Source organism: Staurois parvus, unplaced genomic scaffold (genome assembly GCF_062004578.1).
Source record: "Staurois parvus isolate SC_StPar_1 unplaced genomic scaffold, SC_StPar_1.0 ptg000025l, whole genome shotgun sequence".
In the NCBI taxonomy this organism is placed as follows: domain Eukaryota; kingdom Metazoa; phylum Chordata; class Amphibia; order Anura; family Ranidae; genus Staurois; species Staurois parvus.
The window spans coordinates 30485413-30504603 of NW_028317821.1; the positions used below are offsets into that span (position 1 = coordinate 30485413).

The 19191-nt window shown below is 41.5% G+C and overlaps 1 protein-coding gene across 1 annotated transcript in view; it reads right to left on the reverse strand.

Annotated features, from left to right (window-relative positions):
• Window positions 1–18338: 18338 nt before the first annotated feature.
• The window catches only part of SOCS2 (suppressor of cytokine signaling 2), a 39053-nt gene continuing 38200 nt past the window's right edge, over window positions 18339–19191 (reverse strand). Inside the window, exon 3 of the mRNA XM_089652671.1 lies at window positions 18339–19009. Within this exon, the coding sequence (XP_089508797.1) occupies window positions 18552–19009 (458 nt within the window). The 3' untranslated portion in view covers window positions 18339–18551. The remainder of the gene's footprint in view (window positions 19010–19191) is intronic.

The following is a 19191-nucleotide window of genomic DNA, read 5'->3' on the forward strand; positions in this document are numbered from 1 at the left end:
GCTCCGAGCGCGTAGCCTGACTTTCCCACATCTGAGCTCTTCCTCCCCACTGACCCTCTTCCTGTGATGTCACATCCTATCAGAGTGTTCCAGTTGGTTACTAGGCTCCTTCCTGCACAAACGCCACTGGATCGGCTCTACAACACCACCATTCTGTAGGATTGACCACTATAGTGACTCTAACCATCTCCATGGTTATTGACCACCGGTGGAGCCTGCAGGACATTTTGAGGAATGGTCATCTCTCATACACACAGATGAGCTTGTTTTATTACTTCCTTTGTGAGTGTTTTTAATCCTTTGCTATTAAATACAGTGTTATTACTACACTCTTCTGTCCCTGCATACAGTGCTGGCTTGCTCCGAGGATGGCTGCCGTCTTTTTGTGCTAAAAAGATTCCAGGCAAATTACCTGAGTAGGGGCGGACTGACAACCCATGGGGCCCCTCGGGCAATAGGGGATCATGGGGCCCCTGTGTCCTCGCCCACACCCAAAAATGCCTGTGAAAAAGCCAATGAAAGGTGCCAGGTGCATCTCATGGGGCCCCCTACTGACCCTGGGGCCTCGGGCAGTGCCCTAGTGCTCGAATGGTCAGTCCGCCCCTGTACCTGAGACACTCTTATAAGGACTTATTGTACATCAGTGCCTTTACATACCCTGTTTTACAGTACTTGTATGCCAATATTGCCATTATCATCTTTTACTTTATACATTTTATCATTTTTATCCTTACACTACTTTACTCCTGTGCACCAGAGTTACTCGTTTTTTACTATAGAACACAGGAGGTCACTGTCCTGCAAAAGTACCATTCAGGATTCACAGCATTTTGCCAATGAATGCAAAGTGTTCTCTGGAAATGGTAATAGATGGGGAGGTGATACCTGGACCTGGCATTCATCTTTAAAAATAATCATGTAATTTTTGAGTTATTGTGTTATATCAATTGTTGTTCAGGGTGGGAGCTGCTCACTTGGACACTGAAGGATACAATTTACTGTTTAGCTCCTCATGGCTAAAGGTATATGTTCATGGGAGGGATTCATTGCTGGATGAAATGACATTTCATGGACTACTTTGTTATCCAAAATCCGCAAAGATGTTTGTCTTTACTTTCTGTTATAGGCCTAAACAATGTTTGGAACTTCATATTTTTGCCCATGTGGTGAAAGAGATATAGAGCTTTTCACTCTATGGCCTCATGTACACTGGACATTTTGTGACACTGCTCTTAGGAGTGTAGCACTACCCCCTTAGGAGTCGCTGAGTTATTTTCAGGCTCCCTGTCATTCTGGATCCCTCTCTGAAAGCCCAACCCAGGGGCGGACTGACCATTTGGAAACTTGGGCACTGCCCGAGGGCCCGGGGTCAGTAGGGGGCCCCATGAGATGCCCCTGGTACCTTTTTCATAGGCTTTTTTGAGTTTGGGCAAGGACACAGGGGCCCCATAATCCCCTATTGCCCGGGAGCCCCATGAGTTGTCAGTCCGCCCTTGGCCCAACCCCTGCTGAAACCACAGTACTCTTTTGACCAAAGTAAATTATCACCAGAAAATAGACTTACACACAGATTGGAGTGAACCGATATGATGTATAGGGCTCATGTACACTGCAGCTGATAAACTCACGTTTAGGAGCTTTTCTGCATTTTTTTCAGCAGCCCCTGAACTCACCCTAATGTTTTCCTATGTGTCCATGTACACTATGTCGTTAACAGCCGTTTACACACAGTTGAGTTTACAATTGTTTTTTTGAATGCGTTCAGGAACGGGGGTGATTCTTTTCTATATCCACTGTGCCTGTAATATTCCCAGTTTGACTTGAACACCCCTCGTATAATTAAAAGAGATGAGCCTTTCTACAATATTTTAGCTAAATCTAAAAGTTAAGATTACACTTGCAAATAGGGCCATTAGCGATTACATATGGAAGACCCTGCGGGGGTTCCCTGCAATTAGCTGCGGGCAGCAGCCACTTAGAAAGCAACAGGAGGCTGACAGCTCCCGAAGCTAATTGCTTGCATGTAGTCAGTGTGATGTGCCTGCCAAGATCAGTGCAACCATCACTGCACCAATCTCAGCCGAATCACACCGCACACCAACCGCTGTGTTACAATGCAGAAGTTGGTGTGAACGAGTCCTTAATGTGAACATATCCAGGGCAGCATTCAGCAGCAGCAATCGCTGTACTTAGCACTCTACACTAATCCGAAAATAACTCTTTCTAGGAATTCAGTAGCTTAGGGAAGGGTGTGAAAGATTAGCATTCATGCATTTTCAAACTGTCGCGTCACTCAGCTAAAACAATTGCATAGTTAAGATCAAATGCACATGTTCCTTTCAATGATCCTCTCTCAGGGGCGAATGCATCAGTTTCATTAAATGCATCAATGACCAAAATTACCTAACAATGAATGCAGACATTTTCTCATTTATCAAGGGGTTAAATATTTCCCTGACACACAAATGTATGATCTCAAAATATGTAGGCTTACTTTTGTTTTATAAAATCTGTTTTATTTAGAATATGTGGGTTTATTTGAAGCCCCTCTCTGGGATAAAATCTTACCCCTTGCTAATTGCTTTATTATAGCAGAAGTAAAGTCCCAATCAGGGGCAGACTGACCATTTGGAAACCCGGGCACTGCCCGAGGGCCTGGGGTCAGTAGGGGGCCCCATGAGATACCCCTGGTACCTTTTTCATAGGCTTTTTTGAGTTTGGGCAAGGAAACAGGGGCCCCATGATCCCCTGTTGCCCGGGGGCCCCATGATTTGTCAGTCCGCCCCTGGTCCCGATTTCAAAAACTGCAAGCAGGCAGGCTTTTTATTGCAGAAGAGACCTGTAATGTCTTTTCTGCAATAAAAGAAACATACCTGCTTGCTCGCAGTTATCTTTGGAATGTACACTAAGCTGCGCAAGCACAGCTCAGTTTACATCCCAGCACAGCTCCTGTGTGCCGGGATGACTGAAATCGTGGCCATGTGCAGGAAGTATGTCATCCCATGTCAGCCAATGAAAACAGTTGCAGCCCAGCACGCAGAAGAAGTCAGGTAGAAGATGCTGGTGCTGGCAAAAGATGTCAGACCATTGAAAAAGAGGGAAGTATCTCAGAATTTAGCCGTGCTTTAAAAAACGACAACCCAATCTGAAAGCCCATTTTATTAACTTCATGTGGCCCCAAATTGTCTCCTCTTCTGTTTACTTCCTGATTGGGTCCATTTTTTTCTGATCTAAAATGTAGCCCATTGATTTTATATGGCTGTTACACACAGACCCCCAAAACACCACATTTTTTGGTATTCAGGCATTTGTTCTGATCCAAAATGTAGCCCATTGATTTTAATTGGCTGTTACACACAGACCCCAAAATCACAACATTTTTAGGTATTTAGGTATTTTTTTCTGATCTAAAATGTAGCCCATTGATTTTAAATGGCTGTTACACACAGACCCCCAAAACACCACATTGTTTGGTATTTAGGCATTTGTTTCTGATCCAAAATGTAGCCCATTGATTTTAATTGGCCTCTACACATAGGCTCATGAACTTGTGCTTAGTTTAGACCAGTAAAAAAAAAAAAAAATTACAAAAATCTGTGTTGCTGCTTGCTGGTCAGTATTATATGCAAGTACATTACACCCCCTTGTCAAAAACAGCTGGAAGAATTTTTTACACGCCTGTACGTGAATGTGCAAATTCAAGCATATACACATGTACAGTTGTGTTCAAAATAATAGCAGTGTGTTGAAAAAAGTGAAGAAAGCTCAAAATCCTTCCAATAGCTTTTATTTCCATACACACAAATGCATTGGGAACACTACACATTCTATTCCAAATCAAAACATGAAGAAAAATAGATCAAATTTGTGTTGTTCCTCTAAAAAAAATTGAAGAAAAGTGAATATTAGACTGTTCAAAAAAATAGCAGTGTTTGTATTCTTCTTTACAAACTCAAACATTCACTATATACACTGAAAAATGTTTGAAGATTTTGCTTTCCTTTGAATCGCTTAATTAATATTTAGTTGTATAAGCACTGTTTCTGAGAACTGCTGTACATCTGTGTTGCATGGAGTCAACCAACTTCTGGCACCTGTGATCAGGTATTCCAGCCCAGGATGATTGGACTACATTCCACAGTTCTTCTCTATTTCTTGATTTTGCCTCAGAAACTGCATTTTGATGTCACCCCACAAGTTTTCTATTGGATTAAGATCCGGGGATTGGGCTGGCCACTCCATAACATCAATCTTGTTGATCTGGAACCAAGATGTTGCAGGTTTACTGGTGTGTTTGGGGTCGTTGTCTTGTTGGAACACCCATTTCAAGGGCATTTCCTCTTCAGCATAAGGCAGCATGACCTCTTCAAGTATTCTGATGTATTCAAACTGATCCATGATCCCTGGTATGCGATAAATAGGCCTAACACCGTATTATGAGAAACATCCCCATATCATGATGCTTACGCAACCATGCTTCACTGTCTTCACAGTGTACTGTGGCTTGAATTCAGTGTTTGGGGGTCGTCTGCCAAACTGTCTCCGGCCACTAGACCCAAAAAGAGCAATCTTACTTTCATCAGTCCACAAAATGTTGCGCCATTTCTCTTTAGGCCAGTCAATGTGCTCTTTGGCAAATTGTAACCTCTTCAGCACATGTCTTTTTTTCAACAGTGGGACTTTGCGGGGGCTTCTTACAGGTAGCTTGGCTTCACATTGTTGTCTTCTAATTGTAAGAGTACTCAAAGGTAACTTTAGATCTTTGATCTTCCTGGAACTGATTGTTGGCTGAGTCCTTGCCATTTTGGCTATTCTTCTATCCATTTGAATGGTAGTTTTTCGCTTTCTTCCACGTCTTTCAGGTTTTAGTTGCCATTTTAAAGCATTTGTGATAATTTTAGTTGAGCAGCCTATAATTTTCTGCACTTCTTTATATGTTTTCCCCTCTTCTATCAACTTTTTAATCAAGGTACGCTGTTCTTCTGAACAATGTCTGGAACGACCCATTTTCCTCAGAATTTCAGAGAGAAATGAACTGTAAGAAGCATGTACAACATTTGCTGCCTTCCTTCCTTAAATAAGGGCAATAATTGCCACCTGTTTTTCAAAGAATGAATGACCTCACTAATAGAACTCCACACTGCTATTATTTTGAACATGCCCCTTTCAATTAGTGATTCAATTACACAGAATCAGCAGCATGCATGTCATGACTGTTGGGTCTGTTGGATTTCTATTACTCTACTACACCTGCTAGTAAATTATTTGCCATGTAGAAATATCATTTCTACCAAAAACAGTGATTGATCAGGTTAGTGATGTCTGACTGCTATTATTTTGAACACAACTGTACTATACAGCCCATCTTTGTGTTTTATGAAGGAACTTTCTGCCAGTAATGTATGGTGTTCATACATCAGTATAGTGTGCAATCACCCTTTGGGTGTCCATGCCAGTGTCTGCCTGACTTAGGCTGGCCATACATTATACAAGTTTCTTGAGATTTTTGGTTTAGATTTACCAAAAACCATATAATATGAGGTCAAACCTAACAACACTTTCAATTGTATCCAGTTAGGCACGCTCTTGCACTACATAGTTGAAGGTAAATCTATAGGAAATTGGGCAGAAATTAGACAGAAAATTGTATAGTGTATGGCCAGCCTTAGACACTTTCTGTTGGATGGGTGGCATCAGGGTCCTCTTGGGATTCAGGAAAAAGGTAGACATCAGTGGAGGAGACTGTACGTCTCAGGGGGGCATCACAGTGTTGGATCAGTGACCTGCAACCTGGGAACAGTGTCAGTGTGGAACATGGATGGCAGACTTACTGGGGGAGATTTACTAAAGCTGGTTCACTCAGAATCTGGTGCCGCTGTGCATGGTAGCAAATCAGCTTCTAACCTCAGCTTGTTCAGTTAAGCTTTAGCAATAAAACCTGTGAACTGATTGGTTTCTATGCAGAAGTCCATGAGATTCTGAGTGAACCAGCTTTAGTAAATAAACCCCACTTCATCGATCTGGCTTCACAAGGCAATGGGGGGGGGGGGGGGGGGGGGGAATAGGTTTTGCCCAGGGTTGGGCTTATGCAAGTTCTGATAATGATGTGGAAGCTAAACAACCAAATTCTATTTTACTGCAGCCAGACTAGTAAGATATTTACGCAAGTGCAATTTCAGATGCAACACAAACTCACATGGCAATGGAAATCACATTGTTTTAAATGGTGACCATTCACATCAATGCAACTCAGCACAGTGCGGTTTTGGAAAAGGTTCTGTCCTACTTTAGTTCGATTCCAGCTCGATTTTGACCCCATAGAATATGCAGACCACCAGGGGCGGACTGACAACTCATGGGGCCCCCGGGCAATAGGGGATCATGGGGCCCCTTTGTCCTTGCCCAAACTCAAAAAAGCCTATGAAAAAGGTACCAGTGGCATCTCATGGGGCCCCCTACTGACCTTGGGCAGTGCCCGAGTTTCCAAATGGTCAGTCCGCCCCTGCAGACCACATCCAAGTTTCACAACATAATTGCACTGAAGCCTGGATCAAAATCAGATTGCAGCAGAGTGTACCTAACCTAAAGGAAACTGTAGTGAAAATACTTCTTGTCTGGTTTCACTGTTGATCTAACAGCTAGGATACATACCAAGTCAACAAGTAGGCAAGTAAGGAATTCAGATTCCGTTCTCTCGTACGTGCTCGTCCTGGGTCAGTGACTTAAAATGAATTAAATCCAGGGATAGCCAGGATGACATATTAGCTTTCATTTTGGTTTCTGCTGGTAGCTGTAGATGGCTTTATTAGTCTAACAGTTCCAATGAAGCAAAACACAACAAATGGATTTTTTGTATTCAGCTAATTTATTAACACCATTTTTTGTTTGCTTGAGCCGGCCAAAAGCAGACAGCTGGAGCCTGGACCGTAGGCAAAACCATCATTCTCTTTTGCACAATCCCTTGTAAATTAGCAAACAGCATTGTTTCCCAAATGTCTTTAAATTATATAAAATATGCATTGAAAATTATAGTATCTATAGCTAGTAAAAATGAAATCAGTTTCTATTAAAAACTCATGGTTTTTCTTTGTATCCAGATATACTGTATTCCTACCAGGGGCAGACTGACCATTTGGAAACTCTGGCACTGCCCGAGGGTCAGTAGGGGGCCCCATGAGATGCCCCTGGTACCTTTTTTGAGTTTGGGCAAGGACACAGGGGCCCCATGATCCCCTATTGCCGGGGGCCCCATGAGTTGTCAGTCCGCCCCTGATTCCTACTAAGAATTCTTCCTGTAAAGACATAGGCTTTGCTCTGGAGCATAACAAATATCTAACAGAGTCCCATACATAAGAACCCCTGGCTCCTCAAACGCTAGCTTAAGGGCATCTGTATACGTGTGTTGTTCTCTGAGGAGCAATCTGCTCTGGATCGCTTTTCAGACAGTATTTGCCAGACAGTGAGGAGTCACCTCCTCACCCCCTGATTTAACCATTGTGTTCCCAATCCATTCTTGAACTCATCAGACCAGCTTCTTCTATTGCTCCGTGGTCTAGTTCTGATGCTCACGTGCCCTTTAGATTGCAAGCTCCACCAGCAAGGCCCTCATATTCCTTCTGTAGTGAAATGTATAGTAATTGTACTATCTCCCTTATATTGGAAAGTGCCAAACGGTTGGCGCTATGCAAATCCTTTATAATAATAACTGTACTGCAGCCCCATTCAGTTGAATGGGTCCCATTCAGCAGGTGGTACTGCCTGCCAAATGTGACAGCAGGGATATTGTTGGATGTGACACGTGTACACACCCCTCCAAGGTCTTTGTAGCTTAAAACAGCACTAAGCTAAGATAAAAAATAAAATACAATTTATTCCTGTACAGTATATTCTTAATTCAGAAAAGAACCGTCTATTTCCCTCAGACTCCTCAAAAATAATTTGCTCTTTTTTTCGTTGCTGTGATCCAACCTCCTTTTAGAGTGACGTTACTTTCATTCCCCATGTTCCCACTGTATGTAGGATCATAGCCACCCTCTTTTGCTTGCTCTTGACATGGACTAGGGACTGCGGGATTTGTAATGTGCTTAGAGCAGGGCAACTGAGCACAATTAACATGGACTGCTCATTCCGAACAGGAAATGAGAGAGAAAAAGGACAGGTTTGGGAACTCACAGAGGACATTACAGGGGGGCAAGAAAAACACAGTAAGAAACGATTGAATGAAAATAAGATTAAGTTATGGACATGTATGGATTATTTTTTGGAAACTAAGGATATTGTTTAGTGTCACTTTAAAGTGGTTCTAAAGCCTAAATTTTTTTTTATGTAAATGCTTCCAGTATGCCCCCTTACCCCCCCCCTTATATTTCCTGAGCCCTAACTCAAACCAGCATTGTACCCATTTGTAGTGGCACTCTCCCTTCTCCCTGCTCTCACAGGCTTAGCTGACAGCGAAGGAGCCATTGACTCCCGCTGCTGTCAGCCAAATCCTGTGTTGAGGCAGTGGGGGGTGGGGCAGAGCCATGCTATCTGCATCTATAGATGCAAACAATGCTGCTTGGGATCAAGATGGTCGCACACCAAGAAAAAGAGGAGCCAGGAGCACCGACGGGGGATCTAAGAATAGAAGGTTCAGCGCCGCTCTTTGCAATTCCATTACACGGAGCAGGCAAGAATAAACCCGTTTGGTTAAGAGAGATGGAGAATGCAGCTCAATTGGGTTTTAACTGCCCCCCCCAACTGCATATAAACGAGGCCTATAAGAGACCTTATCACATATAAAGAAAGAAAAAAAAAAACCTCAAAAGCACATACCTGTAAAGAACAAAGATAAAACTAACTCTCCTGCTGTCTATGCAGGTAAATTCTTCTTGGTACAGTGGTGACAAGGTAAGTGTGTGGGAACACGGGGGGGGGGGGGGTAACAGTACTGGGGTAAGCGTAATAAAAACACTTGGGGTTCTTTCAGAATAGACCGCGCACATAAATGTACTGAAAAAGGATGTGAAGCAACTTGAATTTGTATGAGTTAAACCCTCCCGCTGGAGCGGGGTTTATGATCATGTGACTGCCGTGATTGTCACAGTGGTCACATGATTGGAAAAACTGCAAGTAGAGTTCTGGAGAGCCACTGGTAACTGCCAGGAGCGCGCTCTTGGCACAGTTCTTTTTTTGGGGGGGGTACGCATATATATGAGGCCTCTCTGCATGAAGGGCCACCTGCCGAGAGGCCGCATATATACGTGCAGCCAGCAACAAGGAGTTAATGTATGTTGCAGTGTAAACGAGGCACATATAAAATAAACCATTGTTTATGTGCCCTTGCAGTGACCTGCATTTATCCAGTGCTGAAAAATATACATCAATCAGCCACATCATTATGAACATCTACCAGGGGCGGACTGACCATTTGGAAACTCGGGCACTGCCCGAGGTCAGTAAGGGGCCCCATGAGATGCCCCTGGTATCTTTTTCATAGGCTTTTTTGAGTTTGAGCAAGGACACAGGGGCCCCATGATCCCCTATTGCCCGGGGGCCCCATGATCCCCTATTGCCCGGGGGCCCCATGAGTTGTCAGTCCACCCCTGCCATCTACCATAATTGTCTGAGGCATGGACGCTACTAGACCCAGTGGTGTATTTAGGTTTTGTGCTGCCCTAGGCAACGCAAACATTGGCGCGCCCCCACAGAAAGAGCCTGCCCTTCACCCGAGCCTTCCACTACCACTGCCCCCCATACACCAGCCATCATTCCCCATGGCGAGAGAGAGAAAGACACTCATCTTCACAGCTCTAGAAATCCCCAGGAATGAGAGTCAGGCTGTGCATACACCACCATGAAACCCACAGCATCTCTCGGAACCTACCCGGTCCCCATGCAGCGTCTGTCCCTTCTTCCAAAGTGCGGTGCTGCCCCAAACCCCCCCCCCCCCCCCGAAAAATTCCACCCTAGGCAAATGCCTTGTGGTAAATATACCCGACTAGACCTCTGAAGGTATGCTGTGGTATCTGGCACCAAGCCAGCAGCAGCAAATCCTTTAGGTTATGAGGTTGAGCCTCCATGGATTGGACTTGTTTTTCCAGCACATCCCACAGATACTCAACTGGACTGAGATCTGGAGAAAAGGGGGGCAAGTAATTACCCCAAATTCATTGTGTTCCCAATCCATTCTTGAATTCATCAGATCAGCTTCTTTTATTGCTCCGTGGTCTAGTTATGATGCTCATGTGCCCATTGTAGGTGCTTTTGGCTTTGTCCACAGATCAGCATATCACCCTGACCGGTCTGTGGGCCCATACGCATCAAACCACAATGCACTATGTGTTCCCACACCTTTCTATCAGATCTGGCATCAACTTTTTCAGCAATTTTGTGGTACAGAAATGTTTATATTGGATCGGACTACACAGTTCAGCCTTCACTCCTCACATGCATTAATGAGCCTTGGAGACCCACATCCCCGTTGTTGGTTCACAGGTTTTCATTCTTTGAACCACATTTGGTAAGTCCTGACCCCTGCAGACGAGGAACGTTGCACGAGCTGCAGTTTTGGAGTTGCTCTGATCCAATTATCTAGCCCTTGTCAAAGTCACTCAAATCCTCATACTTGCCCATTTTTTTTCTACTTTTAGCACATCAACTTCAGACAGCAAGTGAACATGTTGTCCTTGATTTATCCCACCCACTTTCAGATACAATTTTAACAAGAAAATCATTCACTTTACCTGCCAATGGTCATAATGTTGTCATTTTTCTTATACAATTGTATGTTCTCAGGCAAGGAGAGCAAAATGGCAACTGACCCATCAGCAGGGGCAGACTGACAACTCATGGGGCCCCCGGGCAATAGTCAGTCAGCTCCTGCCCATCAATACGGTTTTCCGTACTTCCAATGCTCACATTTTCTTGAGGTACCATTATGGCTAGGTGTTTGTCTAATACGCAGGGTACAGTGTAACTCACTCCTTATCCCTTTTGATTTCACAAAAAAAAACAAAAACACAAACACCAGGGATAGTTTTTATAAAGCAGTGAATATGATATTCAACCATTCACTGCAAGTTAATCCATCATCCATTTAAAACATGCACCATGAATATACACCTGCAGTGAATGTTTCTTGAATATCACATTCACTTCTTGATAAATACACCCCAGTTTCATCTATAGACCAATATTTCTCAACCAAGGTGCTGCAAGCAATGGACATAACTACTGACTCTCTAGGAACAGGACACATGGCATCATTCTTTACTATGGTGTTAGTGGTTATCCTACCCATTCCAAGCATTCAGGAGAGGATGAAGTCCACCTCCTCCAGACCTGCTCTACCTTCTGCCATGCTGCTGGAGTCAAAAGGTGGGGTTCTGATTTGAAGAAGGAATTATGTGATTGGGAGACTCTATGATAGGAGTCTATGCAACTGGGACAGAGGGACTCTTATGTATAGGGGAGTTCTGACATGAGAGGGGGGGGGGCCTTTGAAGAGAAGGGGATAGTCAATTTTATTGAAGAGGTTACGTGCATTATCCCAGACTCCCAGGTTTTTTTGGTAAAATGACCTTTACATTTTTTTTTACATTTTAGACTGAGGTGCAGAAATGCTGCTGTAGATGACCTGGCAATTACATAAAAATCAAGAAAAGGAAGTACATTTATGCACCAATCAACTGAAAAAAAAAAAAATTTTTTTCTTCAATGCAGGTCAACACATTTTTTCTAGTTAGGTCTCTTGCACACTGCACTGATGTATTAGCATCAGACATTATTGGCAGAAAACCATGGGGATGGGCTGTACATCACTTACGAGTCTGCACACACAAGGAAGTGTGCCATCTGCAAGAATACACAAAAAAAAAAAAAAAAAAATTTTAACTGATCAATATGCAGCACCTATTTACTCACCTGAGTGTACAGGCACATTGAAAAACAAAACAATTACAGATCAGTAAAAAAGACATGCTTTATGCCTGAAAAATTGAGCATTTTCATACAGCGTGCAAGATGCAATTTTAACCAGTTCCACACCACCCTATAGCAGAAATACTGCTACAGGGCGGCACGGGTGCGCAAAATTATGTATTTTTTTTACTTTTTTTTTTGCAGTTCCCTGCCTGCGCCACCATTAGCAGCCTCGGCTATCAATCACCAGGTCATGGCTGGTGATTGTGGAGTATCTCCGTTGGGGAAGAAACCTGTATGTAAACATGTCAGCTCCTGCACTGTATGGCTCTGCATCGCAGAGCCATACAAAGCAGTGTGCTTACAGTGAAGCACATACAGCCTCTATAGTGAAAGAGCACACAGTTAACCCTTTAATCGCTCCAGCTGTTAACCTCTTTATGCCCAGTGCCATTAGTACAGTCTCAGTGCTTTTTATTAGCTCTCACTGGGGATGTCAGTGACACCAAGTCAGTTCTCCCCAGTGTCAGAATGCCCGCTGCAGTCCCACTATAAGTCACTGATCGCCGCCATTACTAGTAAAAATAAATGTAAAAATTTCAGTATATATAATCCGCCATTTGTAAAAGCTATAACTTTCACATATTGGGATTTTCTTTTTTAGCAAAGACATATAGCAGAATACATTTTGGTCTAAATTTATGATAAGTGATTTTTTTTTTTTTCCTAAAAAATATTGTCTTTATTTATAGCGCAAAAAAAAAAAAAAAACCGCACAAGCTCTCAAATACCACTGAAAGAAAGCTCTGTTGGTTTGGAAAAAGAAGGGCCGTAAATTTCATTTGGGTGCAGCGTTGCATGACCACACAATTGTCAGTTAAAGTAACGCAGCACCGTATCACAAGAAATAGCCTGGGTCGGAGGGGGGGGGGGGTATGTGTAAATCCTCTGCAAGGCAAGTGGTTAAAACAAAAGACTGTTTGGGGCAAATGTCCAACCTGAAAATGATACATAAGAAAATAAAACTATTAACACCACATGTCAGAGCGTATAGGTTTTTGTATCCATTTTATTTATTGTTACAGCAGAGAATACACACTTGTTAAATAGTCAGGTTTATTATATATATTTATTAAAAAAGGTTCTACATTGTAGACATTAAAAGCAAGTGCTGCTTTTCTCAGCAGATATCAACACAGCATTTAATCTTTGTGGCTGCATTTTAACAGATCCTTCAGATCCACTAATGTATTTTTTTTTTCTTTTTCTAAGAGGACCATTGAGCCTTGAAAGCAGATTGGTTTACACTGAGCTACTGAAGGCATTTACAAGGTATATGAATGTCTGGACCTTACCAAACTCAGAATATATTTTAGACCAGCTTTTTAGCATGAACAAAAAAGGTGTATAACTACACAGTGCATGATCAGTGTTGGTAGTCAAACTGATGGAAGCCTCAAGTGGCCTTTTTGAGCCACTGTTTCAGAAAATATCTGCAATACACACTCACCTGCATAGTAAACGCGTTTCAAGTATCACATTATATCAAGGTATGAAAACTTCAAAGCCATAACAGTTTTTTTTACATAAAGCAAAATTTTTGGGATTGTGTGGTTCTTGATTAGGTGGATTTACAGCACATTCTAGGCAGATAAATGCATCAAAGCGTTATTCTGGGTCTGAAAGTAGTGCATTTATATCAGTTAAAGAATAGATGGACATCATAGTTGCACTATTACCATTTTTGTGTAATTTAGCTGAAATACCAATAATTTTCAAGTAATTTTAATACCAAGTAATTTTCATGAATTTTTGCAAAAAAAGTATTAACAAGTGTAAAAACATAATAAAAATTGATCATACTATAGGGACTAACACTGAGGGGGTTTATTTACTAAAACTAGAGTAGAAAATCTGGTGCAACTCTACATGGAAACCAATCAGCTTCCAAGTTTTATTGGCAAAGCTTAACTGAACAAGCTGAAGTTAGAAGCGGATAGGTTACAATGAACAGCTGCACCAGATTCTGCATTCACCAGTTTTAGTAAATTCCCCCCCATATTTCAAACTTTTGTTCACCACACAGGAAACCAAAATACCATTTAAGGCACCTTAAAATCCAGTCGCGTGACAACAGATCTACAGTTTGCGTAAATTAAACATGACAATATCTCTGGAAAAACGATATTATATTTACATTAATCAGTGACTTACACTTGTCTCATGACTGAAAAGGTTTCAAGTAGGAAATCATGAAAATAGCACCTTAAAGCTGTGCTTAGTGACCGGCCACAAACCAAAAAGCTTTGCCATTATTGAGCAAATGCAAGGTGAAATTGAACTAGGATGGTAAGGACATGCAAAAAGGAGATTATAAATGAAAGGAATGACTTCATTGTGCGAACACAAAATTCTGGGATTATAATGGGATACAAATTATAATCACTATTTTCCATTTGAAATAACAAATATACTGCCAGATTTTTTTCCTTTTAAATTATGAGACCATATGAAGACCTAGATACAATTTGCAGCAGGAAAAAGAAAATAAAATTAAAGTGGTTGTAAAACCTTACATATACCCAGTGAAGTGACTAGCCTCAGGTGATGCACAGATGAAACAGTCACCTACCAGGGGCAGACTGACCATTTGGAAACTCGGGCACTGCCCGAGGTCAGTAGGGGGCCCCATAAGATGCCGCTGGTACCTTTTTCATAGGCTTTTTTGAGTTTGGGCAAGGACACAGGGGCCCCATGATCCCCTATTGCCCAGGGGCCCCATGAGTTGTCAGTCTGCCCCTGCCTCCTACATAAGCTGGATCTATCCATCTGCAGTCTTCTGTTCTGTACATCCGTTCAAAGTGCAGAATTTATACAGCTTGTCTGAGCTTTCAGGAAGAAAAAGGGGCAGGGAGCTGAAGTTACACTTAGTGAGGAGAGCTGATTGGAGGGAAGGGACACACCCCACTTCACAGAGCAACAGAGCTGAGGCTGTCAATTAAGATGTGTGCTGGAGCTCCCTCCTGGTCAACCATTTTTTCTTGGCGTCAGGAAAATATCCCAGAAGTAACTCAGATAGAGGAACAGGCAGCAGAGAGAAATGACACTTAGTGCCTTGGATTTACACAAATACACATTCTAGAAGGATGTGATCAGATTTTGTGTCGGAGGCTTACAACCACTTTAATAATGGAAAGGTGGAAACAATACAGTCCAAAAGGTTTTTGTTTTATATAAACACAGCCTAGTCGTTTTCCTTCAAGACCACAAAAAAAGCTGCACTCTCCAACAGAACTAATATCATAAATATGAAATGTAATAATCTCAGGAAACCAGACTGTTGGACCCAAATTTGAAGGCCAAGCTCAAATACATCAAGGCATTTAACGTTAGCTGTGCACTTGAAAAAGCAATTCTAAATCTTTAAATATCTTTTTCAACAGATTACACCTTCTAGATGAGCACCATTTTCTTAAAGTGACTGTCAAAAAACAGTGTAGGCACTAAGAGGCACAAGGACATACCTGCAGCATGCTCCCTCCTCCCCTGGCAAACGCGAAGACATGGTGGTGATCAAGCAAAGTTCGTGCAATTTTTGATGCCAAAGCTCCTATTGGCTAGTGAGACATCCCGTCATAATGATGGCCTAATAGGAAATGGTAGGAGGCAATAGTAAGCAGGCAGATTTTCACACCACCAGGAAGTGTTGGAGCTTCCCAGCAACAGCTGAGCGTCTGGGAAGAGGACTACAGGTATGTGCGGGCACACCTAGGTGGTCATATTTTACACAGCAGTACTTTTTTTTCCTTTAAAATCTATAGGGTCACTTCAAGTTGCCATCACAGGAGGCCTTTTCCATTGAAAGCCCTTGCTCTTAGTCAAGACATGCTGAGGTTTGTTTTTGAATATTTATATGGGACAGGTATAGGAAGAAAAGTTCCTGTGGCACTTATCAAGTAAGTTTAGGAATTCAAAAGTAAAACACTTTGGGGTATGGTAAATTGGACTTTCGATTGGAGACAACCATCTTCTCTACCTCAGGCAACTTAATGGGTAGGGCTCTTCCACACGGGTGCCAAAAATGCAGTTCTATTTAGTCTTTCAGGCATTTATAATGCACTGATCTAAATGCAGCTCATGGTTTTCTATAGCCCCGTGCATACAGAGTAATGCCCCATACACACGATCGTACGAAAATCGTATGAAAAATGTTTGCGGAACTACTGATCGAACGATTTTCTCTTTGTTGATGAGCAGGATGATTTAACCGATAACAATATTGTGAACGAAAAAAAACCCAGTTGAACAACAGTGAAAAATTTTGTCGTTTCGCATACAAACGACCGATTTTCTATGCGGTGGTATGATGGTCGTACAGAAAAAGAAAAAAAAGAAAAAAAAAAAAAAATCTATCAAGCGCTATCACGCATGAGCGGAAACAGAAGAAGATGACCCGGATGTTTATGTCCAAGGAATCTTCGTAAACACGAACGAAAAATCCAAATGTTAAGAGTACATTTGGTCTAATGAGATAATGAAACCAGAATTGTGCATATTATATTTTTATGTATATAATAAACTATATTATACGCATTGCTGTTAATTGTTGTGTATATCACTCATTCTGGCCGGAAAGGCGCGGCTACAAGGTCATATGCACACTGCATCACTTCCACTGTACAGAAGACGTCAACACTACGTATTGCCCGAACAATTTTTTTAGATTGGTTAATGTGGGCCACTATTTCGACCAACGAATGCCTCTCAGTCGTCAGATGACCGATCGGTCGATTTTCTAATTGTGTAGTCCCGCCTTAAGTGTCATTAAGTTAGTGCCACATTCAGATCCAAAAAGAAAAGAAAAGAAAAAAATAAATAAAATCAAACAGCTGTGTTAGGTCAGAATTTTACGTGCATACACATGAATACACATATACATGTCTATGCGCATATAATCACACCCACTTGGGGGGGAAGCAGCAAAGTGCAAAAGCAGCATAGTGCAAGAAAATGTGCCATTGTCATCAGAGTATGATATTTGATTTTTTTTTTTTTTTAAATGCAAAAGAGCATTCTGGGAGCTATAGGGAATTATATGCTTTTATGTGCATAGAAATTTACCTGTCTACACACAAGCACTATATGGACCTTGCTTGCGGTTTTTATGCCAAAAATATCCATTGTAAAAACATTAGTACCGTGTGCAAGGAGACTTACAAAGAATGGTATGCATCAGAATAAAGCCATAATCCAGTTCTACATCACAGGTGAGACTAATAACAATCTTGATCCCAAGAAGTAAAACTTGATCCCATAATTTGTAATCTTTACAGCAATTCTGACAGAATTTAGACTTTGGCACGTTGCAGAACTTTGGCCATTTTGAACAAATCTTTTACAAGTACAAATTCATTAGTGATTTAAACTCTTAAGGTACCCGTACACCTGGGCTATGTGTTTAACAGAACTGACCATACACACATCTGGGTAAATGTGATGGCAAAGCAAGTATCCAAGCACAGCATAATCCTCCAAATCTTTCCTTTATTGTAAGAGCATGAAAAGCAAACCACTGAAGCGTTTCTGCCCCAATGTCTTAATCATAGCTATATTTAAGGTCCTTTGAGGCAGAAATGCGATAGTGGATTGCTTTCAATGCGGTTACAATACAGGAAACAGTCAGAGGATGATGCGGTGATGGATGCTTGCTTTGCCTATACAGCATTTTGCCTACAAAGAATGCTCCTTTTCATGTACACCTATGGGTGGAAGGCCTGTGTAACCTAAGGGTGTGCTGTGTTCATTCCCCCCCAATTTCAGACTGATTTTACACAAAAAGACAAAAATAAGAATTGTTATACTCATCTCATAGGCATGCAGATATGATTTTCTATCCTGCCTGTTTGATACCAAACTTGATAATGATCATCTAAGGGAACGGGCTTGTTCCCATAAACCAGACAATTGAGAATACAGATTAGACCCAACAAATCTATTTCATAATGTGTATCAGGTGAACAGGGGAACACAACTTCACTAAATCTATACAGCACATCAAGCACATTGTCACTACAATTAAAATATCTGGTGAATGCACATGTCCAATCTAAAATATGCAACACTTTATGCTTTGGGGTGCTTTAAAAAAAAAAAAAAAAAAAAAAAAAAAAAAAAAAAAAAAAAAAAGGGACATAGTAGCTGTAGTAGCTGTGTGCAGACACATGGACATACTTAAAAATGCTTGGGTACCTTAAGCGGAAGATCGTTCTTAAAAGTACTAGTGTGTACATATTTTATTAAAAAAAAGGAGAAAAAAAAAACAAAAAAACAAAAAACAAAAAAAAACTTGATTATGAAAGCATAAGAGAAATCTGAACTCATGGAAATTGGATTCATACATTTCAATAAGGGTGGGTGGTTAAAAAAAAAAAAAGTACTGAAAGAAAAAAGAAACATACTGTATTAATTACTTTCCAGAGCCTTCATTCCTCAAACAGTCCTATGACAACCAGTTAAAAATGGAGCAACATAACACGATGTCCTTACATTCAGCATGGAGCAGACAATGGATTCAAACATATTTGGCTGGATTTGGAAGTTGCTTGCAGAAATGGATTTCCCATGCTGTAGGCATGATTGCAAAAATGCTTCTATACATGGTAACGGTACTCTGTGATATATTCCTTTAGTCTCATTGGCAATGGCAGTTCCTGGACCTTCTTTGTGCATTTGTTGACAGTCATTCTACATAGATGCTGTAAAGATGGAGTAGAGGTGTACAGTGGCTTTACAAGCCAAAGATGTACTGTCCTGTTAGGAAGAGTTTCATTTTCTATTTTCTTGTTTTTTGACAACAGAACATAATACTCAATAAGATGAACAACACTATCGAACTGTTTTAATCTTGAGCGTACGCAAACAACAGAGTCTAACCTGAATTTCCCCTCTCGATACTCAATGCGCAGGTTTGTTGGTCCTGCAGAGGTCTTTACAGAGATGGTCAAGAGGTAGTCCGTATGTGAGCTGTCCCTTACTAGGAAAGTGCCCTCTGGAGCATCTTGCAGTTTTTCCTTGGCTTCGTTGACAGTCATGTGTCCCCAGTACCAACCTGCCAGAGAACAAAGATCTTTTAGTTCATCGACTATGGATTTATACATTTCACATATTGTATGTTTAATTGGAGAGACATGGATGGTACGTTGGCCCTCTCGTGCTTCAAGTTACTAACCAGGAACAACTGTGTACATAAGGTTTTCTAACTTTACCCTGCCTTATATTCATACTTGTCCT